Raw genomic sequence first — 25824 nt, forward strand, 5'->3', positions numbered from 1 at the left:
GGAAGTTTGCCCTCGGTAATGTGTTGGGCAGACTGCACCACCCTCTGGAGAACTTTGCGGTTGTCAGCGATGCAGTTGCCGTACCAGGCGGTGATACAGCCCGACAGGATGCTCTCAATTGTGCATCTGTAAAAGTTTGTGAGTGTTTTTGGTGACAAGCCGAATTTCTTTAGCCTCCTGAGGTTGAAGAGGCACTGTTGTGCCTTCTTCACCTCACTGTCTGTGTGGGTGGACCATTTCAGTTTGTCCGTGATGTGTATGCCGAGGAATTTGAAGCTTTCCACCTTCTCCACTGCGGTCCCATTGATGTGGATAGGGGGGTGCTCCCTCTGCTGTTTCCTGAAGTCCACGATCATCTCCTTAGTTTTGTTGAGGTAGAGTGAGAGGTTATTTTCCTGGCACCACACTTCCAGGGCCCCCACCTCCTCCCTGTAGGCTGTCTCATCATTGTTGGTAATCAAGCTTACTACTGTTGTGTCGTCTGCAAACTTGATGATTGAGTTGGAGGCGTGCTTGGCCACGCAGTCATGGGTGAACAGGCCCTTATGGGGCCGCAGTGTTGAGGATGTCGAAAGTAAATGCCCTGGCCCTAGACGCTCTCTGTCAGTGGTGTAGAGGGTCTAATGAATGTTGAAAAGGTGTGAAGAGGCCAGGTCCTTCTACACCATCCCCTCACTGTGGACGAGGTGCTGAACTACTGCAGTCAGTCTTCACTGCAGCTGCTGCTTCAAACTATTTATTCTAAGAGTTGCTCTGAAAGCCTGTTCTAACCATCAGCCTGTATGCTAATGTGTAGAAGGAGGGAGTCAGCAGTCATATGAGGAGAGAAAGAGACAGAGAAAGGAAGAGAGAGTATTCAGTAAGAAGGATAGAGGAAGGCAGGAGGAGGAGTGAAGATGGAAGGCCTGTTGTCTGGTGTCAGAGAAGGGGAGATGGAAAGAGACAGTAGAAGGATAGGGATGGAGGGAGGAGGAGGAGAGGGGGAAGATGGAAGGCCTGTTGTCTGGTGTCACAGTGGAGAGAAATGGACAGAGTAATTGCGTTGTTCCAGGGCCTGAGAGATCCCTTCAGCCATGAAACACACACACACACACACACACACGCACACACACACACGCTCACATGCCTGTCAGGAGGCATAAAGACAGCAGGAGCTGAAAAAACCTAACTCTCAGCAGACAAGTTGAGGCAGCCTGCTAGTGCAAAGCCCAGCCTGAAAATGACTGGAGAGAAAGACGTACAGGCAGATCATCTATCAAGGGAAGCAGATGAAACTGCAGGGAGGGAAAGATGTCAGATGGACGGAGAGAATAGGAAGGCAGAGAGAGATGGAGACTGAAGTGCTGCTGGCTTGCTGCTCATAAAGATGGCGGGTGATAAATGTGAGCAATGTTTATGGTTTCCATGGCTGCACTTGGCCATCCATTGTTTCGGGATGTGTTACTAGTGCTGATGGGTAGTCCAACCATGGGTGGTGGCGGACAAGGGGAGAGATGTGCTCTCTCCTCTGACCCACTGGGTGTTAACCTTGACTCCTCTCTCCTTTCTCCTTTCTCCCTTCTCTTCTCTCTCCTGTCCTCTTCTCTCTCCTATCTTCTCTCTCCTGTCCTCTTCTCTCTCCTATCTTCTCTCTCCTGTCCTCTTCTCTCTCCTATCTTCTCGCTCCTCTGCTCTTCTCTCTCCTGTCTTCTTTCTCCTCTCCTCTTGTGTTTGAAAGTCAAAGTTTCAAAGCTCAGTGTGTGGCTTTGGGAAGGACCTGACATAGGTAGTGACATTGGCGACAGGTACCCCTCTGGACACGTCCCCACACACCCCAACAAATGAGCGCAGACTTGCAGCTCACATGCTACACTACTCGACACTCTCTTCAGACTCGGCAAACGATGATTCTGGGCCCTTACAGTGAATGCTCTTGAGATTTGTCCTCTAAAATGCTTTCACGTGTTGCTGATCTCTTTTCTCTCTCCTTTTTCTCTCCTTCCAGATGGTCACAAGAACAAAGAAAGTATTCGTAGGAGGATTATCAGCGAACACAGTAGTTGAAGATGTGAAGCTGTATTTTGAACAGTTTGGCAAGGTAAGGCTTATTTGGAAGTGATGTCCTCTTCTTGTCCTGAGCCATTTCAAGATGATAGACTCTAGCGGATGAGGATGTTCTGTGGCACTCTAATTGGCAGTCAATAGCTTCATCAAGTCTCTAATAGAGATCTGAGGAGGTCTACAGACTCATTTCCTGGGATGTGTCTGGTTCCTACACTGTCTGTGGAGGCTGGTTGTTTAGATGAGTATCCCCCATGTAGTCATATCCTGCTGCTTGTACCATAAGACCTGTTTTGTCAGTTGTCAGCCATGTAGGGGGACTGATTCCATCGTCACTTCTGAAGTGTCTGTTTTAGCTTCTCCTTAGCATTGTTTGAATATTCTCCTTATTTTACAGAGAAATTAGAGACACAGCCAGGTTTTGATTGAGTGGCCTGGTTTTTCCTGGCTCGCTAAGGCCTTGTTTGAATATTTAGAAAATTCATCCTACGGTTTATATATATTTCCACACTGAGGTTGAAATAATACTGGGAAATTTTTAACATTATGACAGTGCACTTTTAGTGTAAGAGCTGTTTGAAAAGACTGCCTGAAATTTCAGCCTGTTTTGGCAGGATGGAGTTTTGGCCTGCCTGGTGATATCACCAGCGGTAAATTAGTTAATAGACCAATAAGAAAGACAATTCCAAACCTTTCTGCCAATAACGGCTAGTTTTCAGTTTTCTCCTCCCCACTCAAACCACTCACAAACAGTCCTAGCTAAATTCTTGCTTGATAAATGGCTCTCTGCTAAGATCTATTTTTTTATTTTTTTATGATTTTAATTTAGAACAATCACAGTAAGGTATTTCATTGTTACCCAGAAATTATTTGAATTTGGACCTCTTAAGGATCGTACCCTTTTTATAAATGTTCGCTTAAAATGACATACCCAAATCTAACTGCCTGTAGCTCAGGGCCTGAAGCAAGGATATGCATATTCTTGATACCATTTGAAAGGAAACACTTTGAAGTTTGTGGAAATGTGAAATTAATGTAGGACAATATAACACATTAGATCTGGTAAAAGATAATACAAACCAAAAAAACATTATTTTTTTTCATCAGCTTGAAATACAAGAGAAATGCCATACTTTCAGATAGGAGTCCAGGTGTAATTTGGATGTTGGCCACCAGATGGCAGCAGTGTGTGATCCAGTGAAGATTTACATTACTGCACAATATTTTGTATTAAGTCTGCCAGGAGTTTGCCCAAATGTGCCGAATTGGTAAATTAATACGTTTTCAAGTACATAACTACAGAGAACATACAAAAATGTTATGGTAATAATTTCTTTAACTTACACACTCCCAGGAATGTCATACATGATGGATCATTAGCTTATACGCTTACTTTCACACATCTAGATGGCCGGGCGGGGTGGGTGTGGAGCCAGAGACAGCAGTGGGGTCAAACTGTGGACCCCAGTTCCTACATTTGAACATAAAAAATGAATTTTATCAAACAAAACTATGCTACATTTTATCTCTGGGACACTCAGGATGACAAATCAGAGCAAGATTACTGAATGTAAGTACATTATTTACCTTCAGAGGTGATTGTATCAAACCAGTTGCCGTGGTAAAAGTTTTTTGTTGTTGTGCACTCTCCTCAAACAATAGCATGGTATTTTGTCACTGTAATAGCTACTGTTAATTGGACACTGCAGTTAGATTAACAATAATTTAAGTTTTCTGCCCATATATGACATGTCTATGTCCCGGAAAGCTGGCTGTTGTATACAACGTCATTCTAGTCACAGCGCACGTTAGCAACAACCGTCCCGGTTTAGGGACACCCATCCCATAGAGGATAAGGAACGGGCCACATGGTTCCTGTCCTGGAAGCCTCTAGATCTTATCTCTCCTGGGTTAGAGGAGGCCCAATCAAACTGACTGACGGAGAGGGGCTGGATCCTGGCCCTATACCCCCTGCCCCCCCCCCCCCCAGGTCACCAGACTGGACCCATGGCCGCAGGGCCCCGTCTGTCTGCCCGCACTATTGCCCCCTCGCTTGATGTGTGTGTGTGTGTGTGTGTGTGTGTGTGTGTGTGTGTGTGTGTGTGTGTGTGTGTGTGTGTGTGTGTGTGTGTGTGTGTGTGTGTGTGTGTGTGTGTGTGTGTGTGTGTGTGTGTGTGTGTGTGTGTGTGTGTGTGTGTGTGTGTGTGTGTGCGTGCTTGTCAGTGAAGAGTCCATCTGAGTGAATAAAGCAGTTAATTAGCCAGTGTCTTCCCAGAGAAATGAGAGCAGACCTGTACCAAGCACAGCAGCTGTGTTTTGGGGGGAAGAAGTCAGAAGTGGAGGGATGGATGGAAGGAAGAAGTCAGAAGTGGAGGGATGGATGGAGGGAAGAAGTCAGAAGTGGAGGGATGGATGGAGGGAAGAAGTCAGAAGTGGAGGGATGGATGGAGGGAAGAAGTCAGAAGTGGAGGGATGGATGGAAGGAAGAAGTCAGAAGTGGAGGGATGGATGGAGGGAAGAAGTCAGAAGTAGAGGGATGGATGGAAGGAAGAAGTCAGAAGTGGAGGGATGGATGGAGGGAAGAAGTCAGAAGTGGAGGGATGGATGGAGGGAATAAGTCAGAAGTGGAGGGATGGATGGAAGGAAGAAGTCAGAAGTGGAGGGATGGATGGAAGGAAGAAGTCAGAAGTGGAGGGATGGATGGAGGGAAGAAGTCAGAAGTAGAGGGATGGATGGAGGGAAGAAGTCAGAAGTGGAGGGATGGATGGAGGGAAGAAGTCAGAAGTGGAGGGATGGATGGAGGGAAGAAGTCAGAAGTGGAGGGATGGATGGAGGGAGGGAAAGAGGGAGGTAAGAGGGGGGCTGGAAGTGAGTTGTCTGAAATGTAAACTCTGGGAATCCATTTGCAGCCTGCTCTTGATGACTCCCATGTCAGCACTACTGATACCTGTGTGTGTGCACATGTGCACTTGTGTGTGTGTGTATTAATGTCTGAGTGTATGTGTCAGTATGTGCGTGTGTCAGTGTGTGTTTTGCATTTCTATTTTGTTTGGTGCGGGTCCAGAATTAGCCAATTAGCAGTGAGTGCTGCTGGGTGTGTGTGCTTCATGGGGGTGGGAAGCAGGTGGTGTGGGGAACCAGGGTCATAGGATCTGTCTTCTCACAGACTGTGCTCTCCCAGACCTAGCATGCTGCGGTGTGTGTGTACTGCTATGACAGAGTGCTCTCCAGAAGAGAGGCCTTTCCTCCCTGTTCTATGCGTCAGCCCCAAAGTGCATCTTAAGCAGAGGAGCCCTAGGCTACAGGAAGCTAGATGTACTGTACTGAATGAGTCTGTTTAAATGGACCAGGGACACTACCACCTCTGTTTAGATACATTCATCTACTTTTCAGTGCTACACTATGTATTGTCTTAATTCAGACCAGAGTGACTGTCTTTTGGGATATTATTTGCATATGGTACTAATTAATCTCCTTCCTCTGTCCTCCAAGAGTAGTGCTTTATCAGCTAGCTGTACCCAGTGTTATAAACCTAATACAGTTTTCACTGTCTTGACAAAGTGAACAATTCTCTCTCAGGAGTTTTACAGTTGGGACTTAACAACATGGGGACGGCACAAGTTAGATGATTCATCTTCATGATTATGCAATGGGGCACTCTTAACCTCTACCCACTTCCTGGCGTAATCTTCCAAATTAGCAGAAAAGGGGGGGCCCATTCACCCCACCTCCCCCCTCCTCCCTCTTGCATTGTTAACACCCAGAGCAGGCTAATTAGCCATACATACCTTTGTTATAATCGGCTTGGAGTTTGTCTCAAAACAAAGTGCACTTATCTGGCTGAGCTGCAACAATTCCTGCTTGGGTTGTTGATCCTGCTCTGACCTAACCTTTCACCTGTTACCTGCCATCAGAGATACTGTACCTGGACTTTACTTCCAGACAAACCCAGTGTTTAGTTTAATTTGGCCTGTCATAAACAACAGACATATTACTATTATTTGTGGTTATATAATGTTTTATCTTAATGTACTGTTCTAATGTGTGAACCTGACTTTATAGAAATGGAATCCATTTAGAATTCTCAGACTTTTACCTCTGCCCCAAAAACATTCTCTGCACAGTACAGCAGAGCCTCCAAAGCTAAGCAGTGAGCTAAAAGGTACATTGTTTAATATGGTTGAATCCTTAACTCAATCTATTAGCTCCTTTTCCCAATTCCCTTCTGGAGAAGGAAGCGGGGAAGTAGACTCCTCATCTCTAGGGGTTACTGAGGGAAGTAGACTCCATCTCTAGGGGTTACTGAGGGAAGTAGACTCCATCTCTAGGGGTTACTGAGGGAAGTAGACTCCTCATCTCTAGGGGTTACTGAGGGAAGTAGACTCCATCTCTAGGGGTTACTGAGGGAAGTAGACTCCTCATCTCTAGGGGTTACTGAGGGAAGTAGACTCCTCATCTCTAGGGGTTACTGAGGGAAGTAGACTCCATCTCTAGGGGTTACTGAGGGAAGTAGACTCCTCATCTCTAGGGGTTACTGAGGGAAGTAGACTCCATCTCTAGGGGTTACTGAGGGAAGTAGACTCCTCATCTCTAGGGGTTACTGAGGGAAGTAGACTCCTCATCTCTAGGGGTTACTGAGGGAAGTAGACTCCTCATCTCTAGGGGTTACTGAGGGAAGTAGACTCCTCATCTCTAGGGGTTACTGAGGGAAGTAGACTCCTCATCTCTAGGGGTTACTGAGGGAAGTAGACTCCATCTCTAGGGGTTACTGAGGGAAGTAGACTCCATCTCTAGGGGTTACTGAGGGAAGTAGACTCCTCATCTCTAGGGGTTACTGAGGGAAGTAGACTCCTCATCTCTAGGGGTTACTGAGGGAAGTAGACTCCTCATCTCTAGGGGTTACTGAGGGAAGTAGACTCCATCTCTAGGGGTTACTGAGGGAAGTAGACTCCTCATCTCTAGGGGTTACTGAGGGAAGTAGACTCCATCTCTAGGGGTTACTGAGGGAAGTAGACTCCTCATCTCTAGGGGTTACTGAGGGAAGTAGACTCCATCTCTAGGGGTTACTGAGGGAAGTAGACTCCTCATCTCTAGGGGTTACTGAGGGAAGTAGACTCCATCTCTAGGGGTTACTGAGGGAAGTAGACTCCTCATCTCTAGGGGTTACTGAGGGAAGTAGACTCCTCATCTCTAGGGGTTACTGAGGGAAGTAGACTCCTCATCTCTAGGGGTTACTGAGGGAAGTAGACTCCATCTCTAGGGGTTACTGAGGGAAGTAGACTCCTCATCTCTAGGGGTTACTGAGGGAAGTAGACTCCTCATCTCTAGGGGTTACTGAGGGAAGTAGACTCCTCATCTCTAGGGGTTACTGAGGGAAGTAGACTCCATCTCTAGGGGTTACTGAGGGAAGTAGACTCCTCATCTCTAGGGGTTACTGAGGGAAGTAGACTCCTCATCTCTAGGGGTTACTGAGGGAAGTAGACTCCTCATCTCTAGGGGTTACTGAGGGAAGTAGACTCCATCTCTAGGGGTTACTGAGGGAAGTAGACTCCTCATCTCTAGGGGTTACTGAGGGAAGTAGACTCCTCATCTCTAGGGGTTACTGAGGGAAGTAGACTCCTCATCTCTAGGGGTTACTGAGGGAAGTAGACTCCTCATCTCTAGGGGTTACTGAGGGAAGTAGACTCCTCATCTCTAGGGGTTACTGAGGGAAGTAGACTCCTCATCTCTAGGGGTTACTGAGGGAAGTAGACTCCTCATCTCTAGGGGTTACTGAGGGAAGTAGACTCCTCATCTCTAGGGGTTACTGAGGGAAGTAGACTCCTCATCTCTAGGGGTTACTGAGGGAAGTAGACTCCTCATCTCTAGGGGTTACTGAGGGAAGTAGACTCCATCTCTAGGGGTTACTGAGGGAAGTAGACTCCATCTCTAGGGGTTACTGAGGGAAGTAGACTCCATCTCTAGGGGTTACTGAGGGAAGTAGACTCCTCATCTCTAGGGGTTACTGAGGGAAGTAGACTCCTCATCTCTAGGGGTTACTGAGGGAAGTAGACTCCATCTCTAGGGGTTACTGAGGGAAGTAGACTCCTCATCTCTAGGGGTTACTGAGGGAAGTAGACTCCATCTCTAGGGGTTACTGAGGGAAGTAGACTCCTCATCTCTAGGGGTTACTGAGGGAAGTAGACTCCTCATCTCTAGGGGTTACTGAGGGAAGTAGACTCCATCTCTAGGGGTTACTGAGGGAAGTAGACTCCTCATCTCTAGGGGTTACTGAGGGAAGTAGACTCCATCTCTAGGGGTTACTGAGGGAAGTAGACTCCTCATCTCTAGGGGTTACTGAGGGAAGTAGACTCCATCTCTAGGGGTTACTGAGGGAAGTAGACTCCTCATCTCTAGGGGTTACTGAGGGAAGTAGACTCCATCTCTAGGGGTTACTGAGGGAAGTAGACTCCTCATCTCTAGGGGTTACTGAGGGAAGTAGACTCCATCTCTAGGGGTTACTGAGGGAAGTAGACTCCTCATCTCTAGGGGTTACTGAGGGAAGTAGACTCCATCTCTAGGGGTTACTGAGGGAAGTAGACTCCTCATCTCTAGGGGTTACTGAGGGAAGTAGACTCCTCATCTCTAGGGGTTACTGAGGGAAGTAGACTCCTCATCTCTAGGGGTTACTGAGGGAAGTAGACTCCATCTCTAGGGGTTACTGAGGGAAGTAGACTCCTCATCTCTAGGGGTTACTGAGGGAAGTAGACTCCATCTCTAGGGGTTACTGAGGGAAGTAGACTCCATCTCTAGGGGTTACTGAGGGAAGTAGACTCCTCATCTCTAGGGGTTACTGAGGGAAGTAGACTCCATCTCTAGGGGTTACTGAGGGAAGTAGACTCCTCATCTCTAGGGGTTACTGAGGGAAGTAGACTCCTCATCTCTAGGGGTTACTGAGGGAAGTAGACTCCTCATCTCTAGGGGTTACTGAGGGAAGTAGACTCCTCATCTCTAGGGGTTACTGAGGGAAGTAGACTCCTCATCTCTAGGGGTTACTGAGGGAAGTAGACTCCTCATCTCTAGGGGTTACTGAGGGAAGTAGACTCCATCTCTAGGGGTTACTGAGGGAAGTAGACTCCATCTCTAGGGGTTACTGAGGGAAGTAGACTCCATCTCTAGGGGTTACTGAGGGAAGTAGACTCCTCATCTCTAGGGGTTACTGAGGGAAGTAGACTCCATCTCTAGGGGTTACTGAGGGAAGTAGACTCCTCATCTCTAGGGGTTACTGAGGGAAGTAGACTCCTCATCTCTAGGGGTTACTGAGGGAAGTAGACTCCTCATCTCTAGGGGTTACTGAGGGAAGTAGACTCCATCTCTAGGGGTTACTGAGGGAAGTAGACTCCTCATCTCTAGGGGTTACTGAGGGAAGTAGACTCCATCTCTAGGGGTTACTGAGGGAAGTAGACTCCATCTCTAGGGGTTACTGAGGGAAGTAGACTCCTCATCTCTAGGGGTTACTGAGGGAAGTAGACTCCATCTCTAGGGGTTACTGAGGGAAGTAGACTCCATCTCTAGGGGTTACTGAGGGATGAAAGAGGGAAGTAGACTCCTCATCTCTAGGGGTTACTGAGGGATGAAAGAGGGAAGTAGACTCCTCATCTCTAGGGGTTACTGAGGGATGAAAGAGGGAAGTAGACTCCTCCTCTCCAGTCCACCAGATTAGTTCTGTGATGATGCTTTCCTCTGAGTCACCCAGAGCCTCTGTGTGTGTCTGTGTGTGTACTCATTCCTAATAAGCTCTCAGAATGCTCTTCATAGCCCCAGAGTCAATGCGTGAAACTGAATCTCCTTGTGAAGATTAAAAACACAGTTGATTCAGTGTTGGCCAAAGCTGTCTCACCCCTTTGTGTAATCACAGTGAAGTTGGAGCTGTCTCACCCCTCTGTGTAATCACAGTGAAGTTGGAGCTGTCTCACCCCTCTGTGTAATCACAGTGAAGTTGGAGCTGTCTCACCCCTCTGTGTAATCACAGTGAAGTTGGAGCTGTCTCACCCCTCTGTGTAATCACAGTGAAGTTGGAGCTGTCTCACCCCTCTGTGTAATCACAGTGAAGTTGGAGCTGTCTCACCCCTCTGTGTAATCACAGTGAAGTTGGAGCTGTCTCACCCCTCTGTGTAATCACAGTGAAGTTGGAGCTGTCTCACCCCTCTGTGTAATCACAGTGAAGTTGGAGCTGTAGTTTGGCTCCTTGTTCTTCTCCTGAAGATGAGTAGAAGGCAGAGTGCACAGACCAAAGACAACGTCCTCACTCCCCTCATACTGCCCAGGAAGGATTTGAAATGAATATATTCAGAAACGTATATTTGAATTGGGCATTTTCCTTTTTTGTCAAAATAGTAATTGATTATTTCAATTAAGGTTATTTGTGGAATTGTGTTGATTCTGTCTCTTGGGGGTGAAAATGGCTTTGCTTCATCTACCTCACAGACCCACAGGGTATCAGCTAGCCTCCTTACCTCTCTTAACCTGTTCACAACCTTTAATGATGGCCCCATAGTGGAGGTCTGTCAGCTTTGACTTAACCTGTTCACCACCTCCTCCACTGGGCCACATGCCAGCCCAATAACAGCTTACTGGTTAGTCCAGGGCCTTGTGATTCTCCTACAGAACCAGGTTATGAATACCATTTTGGCTTTGCCTATAATACAAGGTTAACATGTCTTATTTGACTGGTTCACAGCACCAGGGAACTGCTGCGCTGTTGGCTGCTGTTAGCTCTTCTAACAGTTTACTGTGTAAATGATCTGTAAAGCAGGTTTGTTTGATACCCAACTGACTCCTCCTCCGCTCTGTTCCCCCTTGCGGTTGCAGGGCTGGGCTGCTTTGTGGTTTTAATCCTGGTGAAATCACCGGCGGTTACGGCTTGTGCCTGTAGAATAGAATGAATGAAGAGAGAGCGAGAGAGCTACCTGAACCTGCCCGTTCAGTGGAGAGAGAGAAATAACAAGACAAATGATTTAATATTCTCTCTAACCTTTGTTTGCTCTGGGTACTGGCAGTGTTTCCTGTAGTCAAGAGGGATGGGTTTTAAACGCTCACTTGGGAATAGGAAGTTGCCTCTTGGCGATGTTTTCCATTCTAATTCAGGTCCCTTTGCTTTTTCTTGCCTGCGTGTGTGGGTTAGCCTATAGAGATGATTGGACTTTCGGTACTAGCTTCTAGGAGGCTATGTGCTATTCAGAGGGTGTGCACTCCACCTCAGTTGTATCCCAGCTCTTAGGGGCAATGTCCTCCTCAATGTCAAACCCTAAGAGTCTATCTATGGGTAGTGCATATGTGGCTCTGGTCAAATGTAGTGCACTACAAAGGGAATAAGGTGTAGTTTGAGACTCAACCTGTTCCATGATTTTCATCAGGTCATTAACCATTAAATTAAATGGCCCCTCACAGTCCACATTCATTCCCCAAACTCATTCTAGCTCACTAATGGTCATCCTAACTAATGGCTTTTCTCCTGAAAGTCCCTGAGCTCTGAGATGATTTAGTGGGTGAGAGGGCAGGACTGCAGGTCTTATGGATGTCGTCAGGGTTGTGTCCCTCATAGTTTGTTATCAGCAATTATGAAATTCACCACCTATCCACAAAAGTAATGCCAATGAACAAAATTCAGCACTCTTGTTATTTGATGTCGATATACTAAATGTTTTTGGCTTTGGTTTTACAACCCATAGATTCCCTGGTCAGTGGGTTTCAGGGTCCCTCAGTCCTCACTGTTATGGTTTGGCGTCCATGCAACGCTTTAGACCGGTAAATCCTCCTAGATTCCTCTAGGGTAAGATGGGATTGCCTCAGAACTAAGTCATTGGGTCATTGGTATAAAACACCTGTCAGTTCTACTCAAAGACCCAAGCTGTTTAAAGAAGATTGAATGGATTGCTGGCACCCGTTCACTTGGCTAAATCTCATATAGATAGCGGACGACAATCTTTGGTGATTGGTGGGGAATGTGGAGTGATGCAGAAGGAAGGAGAACGGCTGTTTGAAGCACACAAGGTAAAGCATTCTCTGCTCTGAGATTGCCCACATTTTGAAGATTTTGTCAAAGGGATCTGGCAGAGCTTTGGATGAGCTCAACTTATCCGGCTTCCGCAGTGAGTCTCCTCCTGTCAGATAGCATTGGCTTGTCTCGTCTGTCTCGCAGTGCCCTGAAGGAGAGAACAGATTACGATCAGCTCAGGCATGAAGTGTGCCAATTAAATCAGACCGAGGAGCTATTAGGATTTAAAGAAACAGGTTCTTCCTCAAAATGGCATTTCCTCCTATCCACCAGCGCCACACGAAGCCCTGCCGAGACGGTCCCGGACTCGTAATAACTTTCCACCTGGGGGCCTATACCTGTGATCTTCAACCAGGGGAAGGAGGCATCCAAGATATCCAGGCTGAAATAAGCCTTCCCTGCCAAGGCTGCTCTGAACACCTGCAACGCCTGGCTCTTTCTCTTTCTCTGCTGCTGGGAGCCGGCAGTAAGGAACAGCAGGTGGCTGGTTCTCTAGCGAAGCTGCAGAGAACCATTCAGTAAACACTGGCTTGAGTGACGGGCTCCCTCTCAGGCTCCACTCGACCTCGAAAGTTGAGGCGAAACGCGATTATGGTGTTGTATTTCAAGCTATGGTGAGCAGTGACCTTAAGAGTTGAGCTTTCTGTTTCTGTCCTATTGTTGTGTATTTTACAGTTAGGATAGGACTAAGACTGTACAGATATACCTGTGAACGCCTCGAGTGGAGGAGCTAAGTTAAAATCAACATTTGAGTTCTCAGCGTGAAAACTGACAAGAAAAAGAGGGAAAGAAAATGATCATGCTAGGTTGCTTCTTAATCCTTACAATCCCACCTCCCCTCAACACAAACACACACATTCTGATTGTACAACCGCAACAGCATGGATAGTGCACACTGGCAGCCTGTGATGGCTCATTTAGAAAAAAGAAAAACCACCGTCTCCCATTGGAATAACTGCCTCCCACTCAAAGCACTTTTAAAACACCGCAAATGGCCTTGTTTTTTTCCCGCTCCCTCCCTCCCTCCCTCCCTCCCACCCTCCCTCCCTCCTTGCAAGGTAGGACTTGTTTTTGTCTGTAGCTTGATGCAAAGGCTTAATGAAGCCTCAAAGGTATTGAACATCATATACAATTACTGTGCTTACACAGCGGAGAAGGAGTGTATAACACACACAGACTCAGCCGGTACAGCGCGGTACGATGCTTCAGAGCCCCAGCATTGGAACAGCTCCAGCACAGTCACGACTGATGCGTCAGACTAAAAGACAAGACGGATATTAGGAGGAGCGTTCACCATGAAACACTCACTGTCAAGACCTTCTCTTTTGCCGGGTCTAATTAATATTAACAACAGCAGGGAGGGTCTGTTTTAATAGACATGTATATGGTTTGGAGGAATGGGAGTGCAGCGATGACAGAATGATGCATGGTAGCTAGCTAATCAGTAAAGGCTAGTCCAAAGTGTTAAAGATGCGTTATAAAGGTCTTGTGTAATTTCAGCCAGTAGTTTTGAAAGTAGCACTCACGAGCCAAAACGGGTCCCCGTAAATTGTGCACAGTTGTGTACAACGTCATCCATTTCATATTATATTTTACATCCTGCAAAAAACATAATAATACATATATTTAAATGTTCCTGCAATTCGTCTGATATGTTACAAATTCCAATTCGTACAATATGTTACGAAATAAAAATGTAAGTGCTTACAATTCCGTACTATCTCTTTAAGGGCATGAATGTGAGAACTGGTCCATTGCCGCACCTCACTGAATCTCATCTCATCTCTGCTTTCCATTCTTGATATACCCAGAGACTGTCATTGATAAATAGTTTCAAGTTAGTATAATTGAGATACTGTGGATAGACAGATTGCTACATAGATTAAAATATGACATACTGCAGATCTACACAGGCTGGCTAGATATACAGTAGATAAGACAACAGGAAGCACGCACACATGTACTGTCTTTGGTCTGCTGCTCCTGTACTGCTATATGTAAATGTGTTTTGGTGAGCTCTCCTCTTAGTGCACATTCTCCCCATAGGAGTCAAGTGCACGAGGAAAGGGGTGAAGGACTAGCAGGCGGTGCACTAATTAACTGAAATGCCAGCGCATTACGTGGGTTTTAGTGAACTTTCAAAACCAGAGCCCACTCCAAGGGGTGCCCCTGCCGGGCAAAACAGTGATGACAGTGCCGGTCGTCAGAGTGGTCCAGCATACACAATGGGGAACGAACGTTCAGGCTCTTACTCCCGCTGCTGTGAAGAGAATCTTCCTGGGGTAGAGTGTAGAAGAGAAGCAAGGTCGACTACGACAACCCTTGGCCATATCAGTGTTGTGTCTGGGTCTGGGAACACAGAACTAACACGACCAGGGGGTGCTCTTACTGCGACTGGTCACAAGGCCACATCACTGTCACACACACAGCCAATCCACATCAGCCTCTGATAAACAAGGCCATAGGCTGTAGTTAATGTACTTTCACAGGTTAACGATAAAATGGCAGGAAATTTAAAGCGGTGTATTTTTTGCCCAGTTATTTTTTGATGATATACCAATTAATGCAACAACGACATTGTTGTATTGACATCACATGACGTCACACACAAAATGTATTATTTATTAGCAACATGATTATACCAACTGCAGTGCAAATCATTTTTGTTCGTGCAAATACTTTTTTTTCCCTCTTAAAATGGACATTTGTACATAGACAAGGTAAAGCAGGAATGTAATTAGCTGCCTCTATCCCCTCCTGCTATGTAATGAAACAAGTGTGTTAGAAAATGATGAGCCAATGAGGCAGGCTTCTCCACCTCTACTGGCTCTGCTCCCAGATACACCCCATTTAGATGTGACATGAAGAAAGATTCACTGTCTATTAATACGAGCACAAGATTCTCTTTGCATTCTTTAAAATGGCCCATTCATCCTCTTATATTAGGGGTTGAAATATCACCTGCTGTAGTTTTCTCTCACTTAGTTTTCTCTTTCTGTTTTCTGTTTTTTTTCTCATTGTGTGTAAATGCTTTTCACATCTTCTGCCACTTGTAATTAACAATACAAAACAATACTGATGCTCCAGCTCCTCAGAATGTTGCCCTGATTTGTCATGCTGTTGCCTTTTTAATCCAGAAACATAAAAGACAGATTGCAAGTTTAAACAATAGGATTCTCGACTTGATCAACCTGTCTCTCTGGCGTTTCTCAGGAAACATACCTCAATGAAAGAGTGAATAATTAAACGGGAGGAGGAAAAAGGAGAAGAAAAAAGGCCTAACAAGCTTTTAATTTCCCCCAACAGCAGGTGGTTTTCATCCATCTGAGAGTAGTTACAGACAGCTGGCGACACTCCACTCCAGAGAGACAGAGAGAGAGATAATGTCTGTTAGTGTGTCTGTGTCTCTCTGTGTGTGTTGGGAGGACAGGTTGGCAGGGGAGCTGGTGGTCTCTGCACACTGTCACCCTCTCACCCCCAATGATCACACATTGCTGCTCTGCCCTCTGAGGTTGGCGCTGCCCACAGGTGTTTGACCTTTGACCCTTAACCTGATAACTAGCGCTCAGCAGCCCCTGGCTCAGTGGAGTACTTCTGCCTGCCTGACAGTTATAAAAAATGCCTGGTCAGAACAAAATAAAGATCACTCATGCTTTTGTAATCCTTTGTAATCCTCTGTAGTCTCTGCCTTATGGCAAAGCATGTTGTCTTAACTTGGATACAGCAACTGAGGGACTGGCGTAAAGTCTGAGAAATAAGGGCCTCCCGGGTGGCGCAGCTAGCACTGCGATGCAGTGCCCTAAACCACTGCGCCACCCGGGAGGCCCTTATTTACCCAGAGTCTCTGGGTTCGCGCCCAGGCTCTGTCGCAGCCGGCCGCGACCGGGAGGTCCGTGGGGCGACGCACAATTGGCATAGCGTCGTCCGGGTTAGGGAGGGTTTGGCCGGTAGGGATGTCCTTGTCTCATCGCGCTCCAGCGACTCCTGTGGCGGGCCGGGCGCAGTGCGCGCTAACCAAGGGGGCCAGGTACACGGTGTTTCCTCCGACACATTGGTGCGGCTGGCTTCCGGGTTGGAGGCGCGCTGTGTTAAGAAGCAGTGCGGCTTGGTTAGGTTGTGCTTCGGAGGACGCATGGCTTTCGACCTTCGTCTCTCCCGAGCCCGTACGGGAGTTGTAGCGAGGAGACAAGATAGTAATTACTAGTGATTGGATACCACAAAAATTGGGGAGAAAATGGGATTAAAAAAAAATTAAAAAAGTCTGAGAAATACCACTTGTTACAACGGAAAAAGTGTGACTAGATACAAAGGCAGATTAACTGAAAACATTATGGACATGCACCAAGACTACCTAGATAGAGACTAAATAAATAAAGTTAAATTGCCCCTGTGTCCAGACCTTCCATATCTGTTTAGGCCAATGACTGTCTTCCTCGATGTCCACCCTACGGAACGACAGAGCTCTGTAGACAAACCAGCACCTGTCCATCTTTCTGTGTACATGTGTCTTTGGGGGAAAAACAACATTGACACTAAGTGTCGAAAGGCGACTAAATCACTCGCATGAGGAGGTTAATGAGAACAAAGCAAAAGCTCATTTCGTTCCCCTCAAACCCCCAACCTCTCCCAACCTCTCCCTTCAACCCCCAACCTCTCCCAACCTCTCCCCTCAACCCCCAACATCTTCCCTCAACCCCCAACATCTCACAACCTCTCCCAACCTCAACCTCAACCCCCAACCTCTCCCCTCAACCCCCAACCTCTCACAACATCTTCCCCCAAACTCTCCCCTCAACCCCCAACCTCTCCCAACCTCAACCCCCAACCTCTCCCAACCTCTCCCCTCAACCCCCAACCTCTCCCAACATCTTCCCCCAACCTCTCCCCTCAACCCCCAACATCTTCCCCCAACCTCTCCCCTCAACCCCCAACCTCTCCCAACCTCTCCCCTCAACTCCCAACCTCTCCCCTCAACCCCCAACCTCTCCCAACCTCTCCCCTCAACCCCTCCCCTCAACCCCCAACCTCTCCCCTCAACCCCTCCCCTCAACCCCCAACCTCTCCCAACATCTTCCCCCAACCTCTCCCCTCAACCTCTCCCAACCTCTCCCCTCAACCCCAACCTCTCCCCTCAACCCCCAACCTCTCCCAACATCTTCCCCTGACCTCTCCCAACATCTTCCCCCAATCTCTCCCAACATCTTCCCCCAACTTCTCCCCCCAACCTCTCCCAACACTCTCCCCCCAACCTCTCCCAACATCTCCCCCCAACCTCTCCCAACATCTCCCCCCAACCTCTCCCAACATCTCCCCCCAACCTCTCCCAACCACTTCCCCCAACCTCTCCCAACATCTTCCCCCAACCTCTCCCAACATCTCCCCTCAACCCCCAACCTCTCCCAACCTCTCCCCTCAACCCCCAACCTCCCCCAACCTCTCCCCTCAACCCCCAACCTCTCCCAACATCTCCCCTCAACCCCTCACCCCCCACCTCTACCAACCTATCCCCTCATGCCCCAACCTCTCCCCTCACCCCCAACCTCTCCCAACCTCTCCCCTCATGCCTCAACCTCTCCCCTCACCCCCCAACCTCTCCCCTCAACCCCCAATCTCTCCCCTCAACCCCCAACCTCTCCTCTCAACCCCCAACCTCTCCCAACATCTTACCTCACCCCCGACCTCTCCAAACCTCTCCCCTCAACCCCCAACCTCTCCCAACATCTTCCCCCGACCTCTCCCAACATCTTCCCCCAACCTCTCCCAACATCTTCCCCCAATCTCTCCCAACATCTTCCCCCAACCTCTCCCAACATCTCCCCTCAACCCCCAACCTCTCCCAACCTCTCCCCTCAACCCCCAACCTCCCCCAACCTCTCCCCTCAACCCCCAACCTCTCCCAACATCTCCCCTCAACCCCTCACCCCCCACCTCTACCAACCTATCCCCTCATGCCCCAACCTCTCCCCTCACCCCCAACCTCTCCCAACCTCTCCCCTCATGCCTCAACCTCTCCCCTCACCCCCCAACCTCTCCCCTCAACCCCCAATCTCTCCCCTCAACCCCCAACCTCTCCTCTCAACCCCCAACCTCTCCCAACATCTTCCCCCGACCTCTCCCAACATCTTACCTCACCCCCGATCTCTCCCAACCTCTCCCCTCAACCCCCAACCTCTCCCAACATCTTCCCCCGACCTCTCCCAACCTATCCCCTCATGCCCCAACCTCTCCCCTCACCCCCGACCTCTCCCAACCTATCCCCTCATACCCCAACCTCTCCCCTCACCCCCAACCTCTCCCAACCTCTCCCCTCATGCCTCAACCTCTCCCCTCACCCCCCAACCTCTCCCCTCACCCCCATCTCTCCCCTCAACCCCCAACCTCTCCCAACATCTTCCCCCGACCTCTCCCCTCATGACCCAACCTCTCCTCTCACTCCCCAACCTCTCCCAACATCTTCCTCCGACCTCTCCCAACCTCTCCCCTCATGCCCCAACATCTTCCCTCACCCCCAACATCTTCCCCCGACCTCGCCCAACCTCTCCCCTCATACCCCAACCTCTCCCCTCATACCCCAACCTCTCCCCTCACCCCCAACGTCTACAAACCTCTCCCCTCATGCCCCAACCTCTACCCTCCTCCCCCAACCTCTCCCCTCATACCCCAACCTCTCCCCTCACCCCCAACGTCTACCAACCTCTCCCCTCATACCCCAACCTCTCCCCTCATACCCCAATCTCTCCCCTCATACACCAACCTCTCCCCTCATACCCCAACCTCTCCCCTCATACCCCAACCTCTCCCCTCACCCCCAACGTCTACCAACCTCTCCCCTCATGCCCCAAACGTTCCCCTCACCCCAATCTCTACCAACCTCTCCACTCACCCATCAACCTCTCCCCTCATGCCCCAACCTCTACCAACCTCTCCCCTCATGCCCCAACCTCTACCAACCTCTCCACTCACCCCTCAACCTCTCAGACAGGGGGAACAGACAGGGGGAACCCTTTAAAAGAAGCACACAGGCAGGTGGAACCCTTTAGAAGACACACAGGCAGGGGGAGCCCTTTAAAAGAAGCATACAGGCAGGTAGAACCCTTTAGAAGACACACAGACAGGGGGAGCCCTTTAAAAGAAGCACACAGGCAGGCGGAACCCGTTAGAAGACACACAGGCAGGCGGAACCCGTTAGAAGACACACAGGCAGGGGGAACCCTTTAGAAGAAGCACACAGGCAGGCGGAACCCGTTAGAAGACACACAGGCAGGGGGAACCCTTTAGAAGACGCACAGGCAGGGGGAACCCTTTAGAAGACGCACAGGCAGGGGGAACCCTTTAAAAGAAGCACACAGGCAGGCGGAACCCTTTAGAAGACGCACAGGCAGGGGGAACCCTTTAGAAGACGCACAGGCAGGGGGAACCCTTTAGAAGACGCACAGGCAGGGGGAACCCTTTAAAAGAAGCACAGGCAGGGGGAACCCTTTAGAAGAAGCACACAGGCAGGCGGAACCCGTTAGAAGACACACAGGCAGGGGGAACCCTTTAAAAGAAGCACACAGGCAGGCGGAACCCGTTAGAAGACACACAGGCAGGGGGAACCCTTTAAAAGAAGCACAGGCAGGGGGAACCCTTTAGAAGAAGCACACAGGCAGGCGGAACCCGTTAGAAGACACACAGGCATGGGGAACCCTTTAGAAGACGCACAGGCAGGGGGAACCCTTTAAAAGAAGCACATTACATCATTACGTTAAGACATGAATGTCAGTCAATCCGGAAAATATTCTTCAAGTGCAGTCGGAAAAACCATCAAGTGCTATGATGAAACTGGTTCTCATGAGGACCTCCACAGGAAAGACCCAGAGTTACCTCTGCTGCAGAGGATAAATTCATTAGAGTTACCAGCCTCAGAAATTGTAGCCCAAGTAAATGCTTCACAGAGTTCAAATAACAGACACATCTCAACATCAACTGTCCAGAGGAGACTTCATGGTCGAATTGCTGCAAAGAAACCACGACTAAAGGACACCAATAAGAAGAAGAGACTTGCTTGGGCCAAGAAACACGAGCAATGGACATTAGACCTATGGAAATCTGTCCTTTGGTCTGATGAGTCCAAATTTGAGATTTTTGGTTCCAACCGCCGTTTCTTTGTGAGATGCAGAGTAGGTGAATGGATGATCTCCGCATGTGTGGTTCCCACCGTGAAGCATGGAGGAGGTGGTGTGGGTGTGCTTTGTCAGTGATTTATTTAGAATTCAAGGCGCACTTAACCAGCATGGCTACCACGGCATTCTATAGCGATACGCCATCCCATCTGGTTTGCAGGCTGTGTAAGGGCTATTTGACCAAGAAGGAGAGTGTTGGAGTGCTGCATCAGATGACCTGGCCTCCACAATCACCCGACCTCAACCCATTTGAGATGGTTTGGGATGAGTTGGCCCGCTGAGTCAAGGAAAAGCAGCCAACAAGATCTCAGCATATGTGGGAACTCCTTCAAGACTGTTGGAAAAACATTCCTCATGAAGCTGGTTGAGAGAATACCAAGAGTGTGCAAATTTGTCATCAAGGCAAAGGGTGGCTACTTTGAAAAATCTAATGTCTATATTGATTTGTTTAACACTTTTGGTTACTACATGATTCCATATGTGTTATTTCATAGTTGTGATGTCTTCACTATTATTCTACAATGTAGAAAATAGTCAAAATATAGGAAAACCCTTGAATGAGTAGTTGTCCAAACTTTTGACTGGTAGTGTACATCTTTTTCTAAAGCAGCCCACCTTGTAAACAGCCACTGCAACACCCCTCTCTTTTGACCTCGCCATTTGTAAGCCCTCCTCTTCTCAAACCCTACAACTTGATCATCCAGACAAATAAAAACCATATGATATGATTCGAGTTTGTCCTAATCTGTGTGACTCGATCTTATCACCACCTCCACATCCTCCATTTGAATCAATGCTACTAAAAGGCCTCATGCATTTAGCTGTTTAACCACTGCACAGCTCATTTAGCTGTTTAACCACTGCACAGCTCATTTAGCTGTTTAACCACTGCACAGCTCATTTAGCCGTTTAACCACTGCACAGCTCATTTAGCCGTTTAACCACTGCACAGCTCATTTAGCCGTTTAACCACTGCACAGCTCATTTAGCCGTTTAACCACTGCACAGCTCATTTAGCCGTTTAACCACTGCACAGCTCATTTAGCCGTTTAACCACTGCACAGCTCATTTAGCCGTTTAACCACTGCACAGCTCATTTAGCCGTTTAACCACTGCACAGCTCATTTAGCCGTTTAACACACTGCACAGCTCATTTAGCCGTTTAACCACTGCACAGCTCATTTAGCCGTTTAACCACTGCACAGCTCATTTAGCTGTTTAACCACTGCACAGCTCATTTAGCCGTTTAACCACTGCACAGCTAATTTAGCCGTTTAACCACTGCACAGCTCATTTAGCCGTTTAACCACTGCACAGCTCATTTAGCCGTTTAACCACTGCACAGCTCATTTAGCTGTTTAACCACTGCACAGCTCATTTAGCTGTTTAACCACTGCACAGCTCATTTAGCTGTTTAAACACTGCACAGCTCATTTAGCTGTTTAACCACTGCACAGCTCATTTAGCTGTTTAACCACTGCACAGCTCATTTAGCTGTTTAACCACTGCACAGCTCATTTAGCTGTTTAAACACTGCACAGCTCATTTAGCTGTTTAACCACTGCACAGCTCATTTAGCTGTTTAACCACTGCACAGCTCATTTAGCTGTTTAACCACTGCACAGCTCATTTAGCCGTTTAAACACTGCACAGCTCATTTAGCTGTTTAACCACTGCACAGCTCATTTAGCCGTTTAACCACTGCACAGCTCATTTAGCTGTTTAACCACTGCACAGCTCATTTAGCTGTTTAACCACTGCACAGCTCATTTAGCTGTTTAACCACTGCACAGCTCATTTAGCTGTTTAACCACTGCACAGCTCATTTAGCTGTTTAACCACTGCACAGCTCATTTAGCCGTTTAACCACTGCACAGCTCATTTAGCCGTTTAAACACTGCACAGCTCATTTAGCCGTTTAACCACTGCACAGCTCATTTAGACGTTTAACCACTGCACAGCTCATTTAGCCGTTTAACCACTGCACAGCTCATTAAGCCGTTTAACCACTGCACAGCTCATTAAGCCGTTTAACCACTGCACAGCTCATTTAGCTGTTTAACCACTGCACAGCTCATTTAGCCGTTTAACCACTGCACAGCTCATTTAGCTGTTTAACCACTGCACAGCTCATTTAGCTGTTTAACCACTGCACAGCTCATTTAGCCGTTTAACCACTGCACAGCTCATTTAGCTGTTTAACCACTGCACAGCTCATTTAGCTGTTTAACCACTGCACAGCTCATTTAGCCGTTTAAACACTGCACAGCTCATTTAGCTGTTTAACCACTGCACAGCTCATTTAGCTGTTTAACCACTGCACAGCTCATTTAGCTGTTTAACCACTGCACAGCTCATTTAGCTCTTTAACCACTGCACAGCTCATTTAGCTGTTTAACCACTGCACAGCTCATTTAGCCGCTGGTAATCATCTTATTGAGTGAGCCCCCATTATTTTCCTTGTGTGTGTAAGCAACCTTTTGTGTGCATAACATCTGTGTGTGTGTGTGATTGCATGCTTGTGTTCTACACAGTGTTATGCTCCAAGGCCAATGTGGAGCAAATTGTTTCTCTAATTTGCCCACCACTTTGAAGCTCCTCGTCCTCCTGCTGTTGGGAAATGGCCCTTTACTTAATAAGGGCCAATTAGACTAAAAGAGCTTTGCTACTTCCCCTGATGTGGCCAAGGCTTCATGTTACAGTTCATCCAGTCCACATTCACATATTTTCTCCCATTCATAAACTACTGTTTTAGGGACATTTGTAAGCTCAATAAACTCATTTTCACCCTCAAAGTTCAGTCAAAGTCCAAGTTACACATGCAGATCTCAAGTTGGGACTCAACCCTTACTGAACAGATTTCCCATTCGTTGTGTCGCACCCAGAGATTGTCTTTCTCCCCTCATGTTTTGTCTCTTGTGGTGTGCAGTGTGCATCATCCTATTTAACAGTGTGTATGAAGAGGTCAATTCTTGGCTAGTGATGTGACTTTGGCCTGTGTTGTGTGTGAGCTTTGTTAAATGAGGCTGAGAGAGAGCAGGGCCTGGTGCTCAGATCTGGCTGGTTACTAGAAACGTAGATTTTGGACGTTTGAAAATATCCTTAGGATATGTGCTATCCTCAGTGCTCACCAAAATAAACTAAAAGAACTGTGGCACAGCACAGGGCTGAAACCCACAACACACCAAGCCAGAGGACACTGCTGAGACCACACCGAGCCAGAGGACACTGCTGAGACCACACCGAGCCAGAGGACACTGTTGAGACCATACAGAGCCAGAGGACACTGCTGAGGACACTGCTGAGACCACACAGAGCCAGAGGACACTGCTTTAGACCACACCGAGCCAGAGGACACTGCTGAGACCACACCGAGCCAGAGGACACTGCTGAGACCACACCGAGCCAGAGGACACTGTTGAAACCATACAGAGCCAGAGGACACTGCTGAGGACACTGCTGAGACCACACAGAGCCAGAGGACACTGCTTTAGACCACACCGAGCCAGAGGACACTGCTTTAGACCACACCGAGCCAGAGGACACTGCTTTAGACCACACCGAGCCAGAGGACACTGCTTTAGACCACACCGAGCCAGAGGACACTGCTTTAGACCACACCGAGCCAGAGGACACTGCTTTAGACCACACCGAGCCAGAGGACACTGCTGAGACCACACTGAGCCAGAGGACACTGCTGAGACCACACCGAGCCAGAGGACACTGCTGAGACCACACCGAGCCAGAGGACACTGCTTTAGACCACACCGAGCCATAGGACACTGCTTTAGACCACACCGAGCCAGAGGACACTGCTTTAGACCACACCGAGCCAGAGGACACTGCTTTAGACCACACCGAGCCAGAGGACACTGCTTTAGACCACACCGAGCCAGAGGACACTGCTTTAGACCACACCGAGCCAGAGGACACTGCTTTAGACCACACCGAGCCAGAGGACACTGCTTTAGACCACACCGAGCCAGAGGACACTGCTGAGACCACACCGAGCCAGAGGACACTGCTGAGACCACACCGAGCCAGAGGACACTGTTGAAACCATACAGAGCCAGAGGACACTGCTGAGGACACTGCTGAGACCACACAGAGCCAGAGGACACTGCTTTAGACCACACCGAGCCAGAGGACACTGCTTTAGACCACACCGAGCCAGAGGACACTGCTGAGACCACACCGAGCCAGAGGACACTGCTGAGACCACACCGAGCCAGAGGACACTGCTTTAGACCACACCGAGCCAGAGGACACTGCTTTAGACCACACCGAGCCAGAGGACACTGCTTTAGACCACACCGAGCCAGAGGACACTGCTGAGACCACACCGAGCCAGAGGACACTGCTGAGACCACACCGAGCCAGAGGACACTGCTGAGACCACACCGAGCCAGAGGACACTGCTGAGATCATTGTGCCACGGCAGTTCACACATGTCTAGAAGGCAGGGAGAGTACTCGATAATACTAAATGGAAACAGCACATTTTGTATTTTTTATTATTTAGTTTTATGCTTTCCCCAAACCATAGCCCTAACCCACTCGGAATTAAAACCTAAACCGAACCCTTTGAGTTGTTTCTGTTTTAACCCTGTAACCACGTGGAATTAATGGGTCAAAAATCGAAGTGAAACTATGAGTTTAAGTTGGCTCAGATGCCTGTGTGTGAGTCAGTCTGGGTCTGTGTGTGAGTCAGTCTGGGTCTGTGTGTGAGTCAGTCTGGGTCTGTGTGTGAGTCAGTCTGGGTCTGTGTGTGAGTCAGTCTGGGTCTGTGTGTGTGCTGACAAGCCCACCGGGTCCCAGGAACGACACACTCCATTTGCTGTGGCATTGAAGCGGCTGTGCCAGAGCCTCCTGTTCTGATCTGGCTGAGGCACCAGACACACACACACACACTGATGGCACACCACTGGACCTGTGTTAATGTCCAGCTGGGGCTACTAACTCACAAGGACACACACGCTCACATGAAGGGCTGTTCTGTTCATGAGCCATGGGAAATCCCTTTGCACAGACTTATCTTTTGATTTCTGTGGCTTGTTTCAAATGTTGTGAACTTATTGATCTTGAATGTTTGTAAAAGTCATTTTGAGTGTTGATGCTCATTGTTTGAGACCGAGACCAACTGTAGCTTGCTCAGATGTGGGCTTGCATGGTTTAGATGTATCCCTGTCAAAATGAAACTAAATAAGAATGCGTCACGACATGGAATTTTAATAGGCAAAATAGTGTCAAGGACAAAAAAACAAAGCAATGCTCTGCTTGCTGCAAATGGAGATGATGATAATGATGATGATGGTATTTACATTTTTCCAGTCAGAGAGAGGAACAATAATTGTGCAGGACTGCAGAGCTGAGCTGATCAGCGCACCAAGCCTGACTGTGACCTTTCAAAAAAGAGACACAATGCATACATACATATGCATACAGTACATGCACCGCCTAGCATAGATCTCATTTCAAGCCTCTTTTATATTCTAATTTATGAACAATTTATGGGCAACCAGGGAGGAATTTGGAAACTGTGTGTTTGGCGAGGGAGAGGCCCTCTCCCAGACACAGTGAGCATTTG

The 25824-nt window shown here is 48.2% G+C and overlaps 1 protein-coding gene across 9 annotated transcripts in view; it reads left to right on the forward strand.

Moving 5' to 3' along the window:
• The window catches only part of LOC139549367 (RNA-binding protein Musashi homolog 2-like), a 302329-nt gene that overhangs the window by 75525 nt on the left and 200980 nt on the right, over positions 1-25824 (forward strand). For all 9 annotated transcript variants that reach the window (XM_071359809.1, XM_071359808.1, XM_071359810.1 and 6 more), the window contains exon 6: positions 1985-2077. In XM_071359809.1, coding sequence (XP_071215910.1) covers positions 1985-2077 — 93 coding nt within the window. The remainder of the gene's footprint in view (positions 1-1984; positions 2078-25824) is intronic.

Source organism: Salvelinus alpinus, chromosome 22, assembly GCF_045679555.1.
Source record: "Salvelinus alpinus chromosome 22, SLU_Salpinus.1, whole genome shotgun sequence".
NCBI classification, from domain to species: domain Eukaryota; kingdom Metazoa; phylum Chordata; class Actinopteri; order Salmoniformes; family Salmonidae; genus Salvelinus; species Salvelinus alpinus.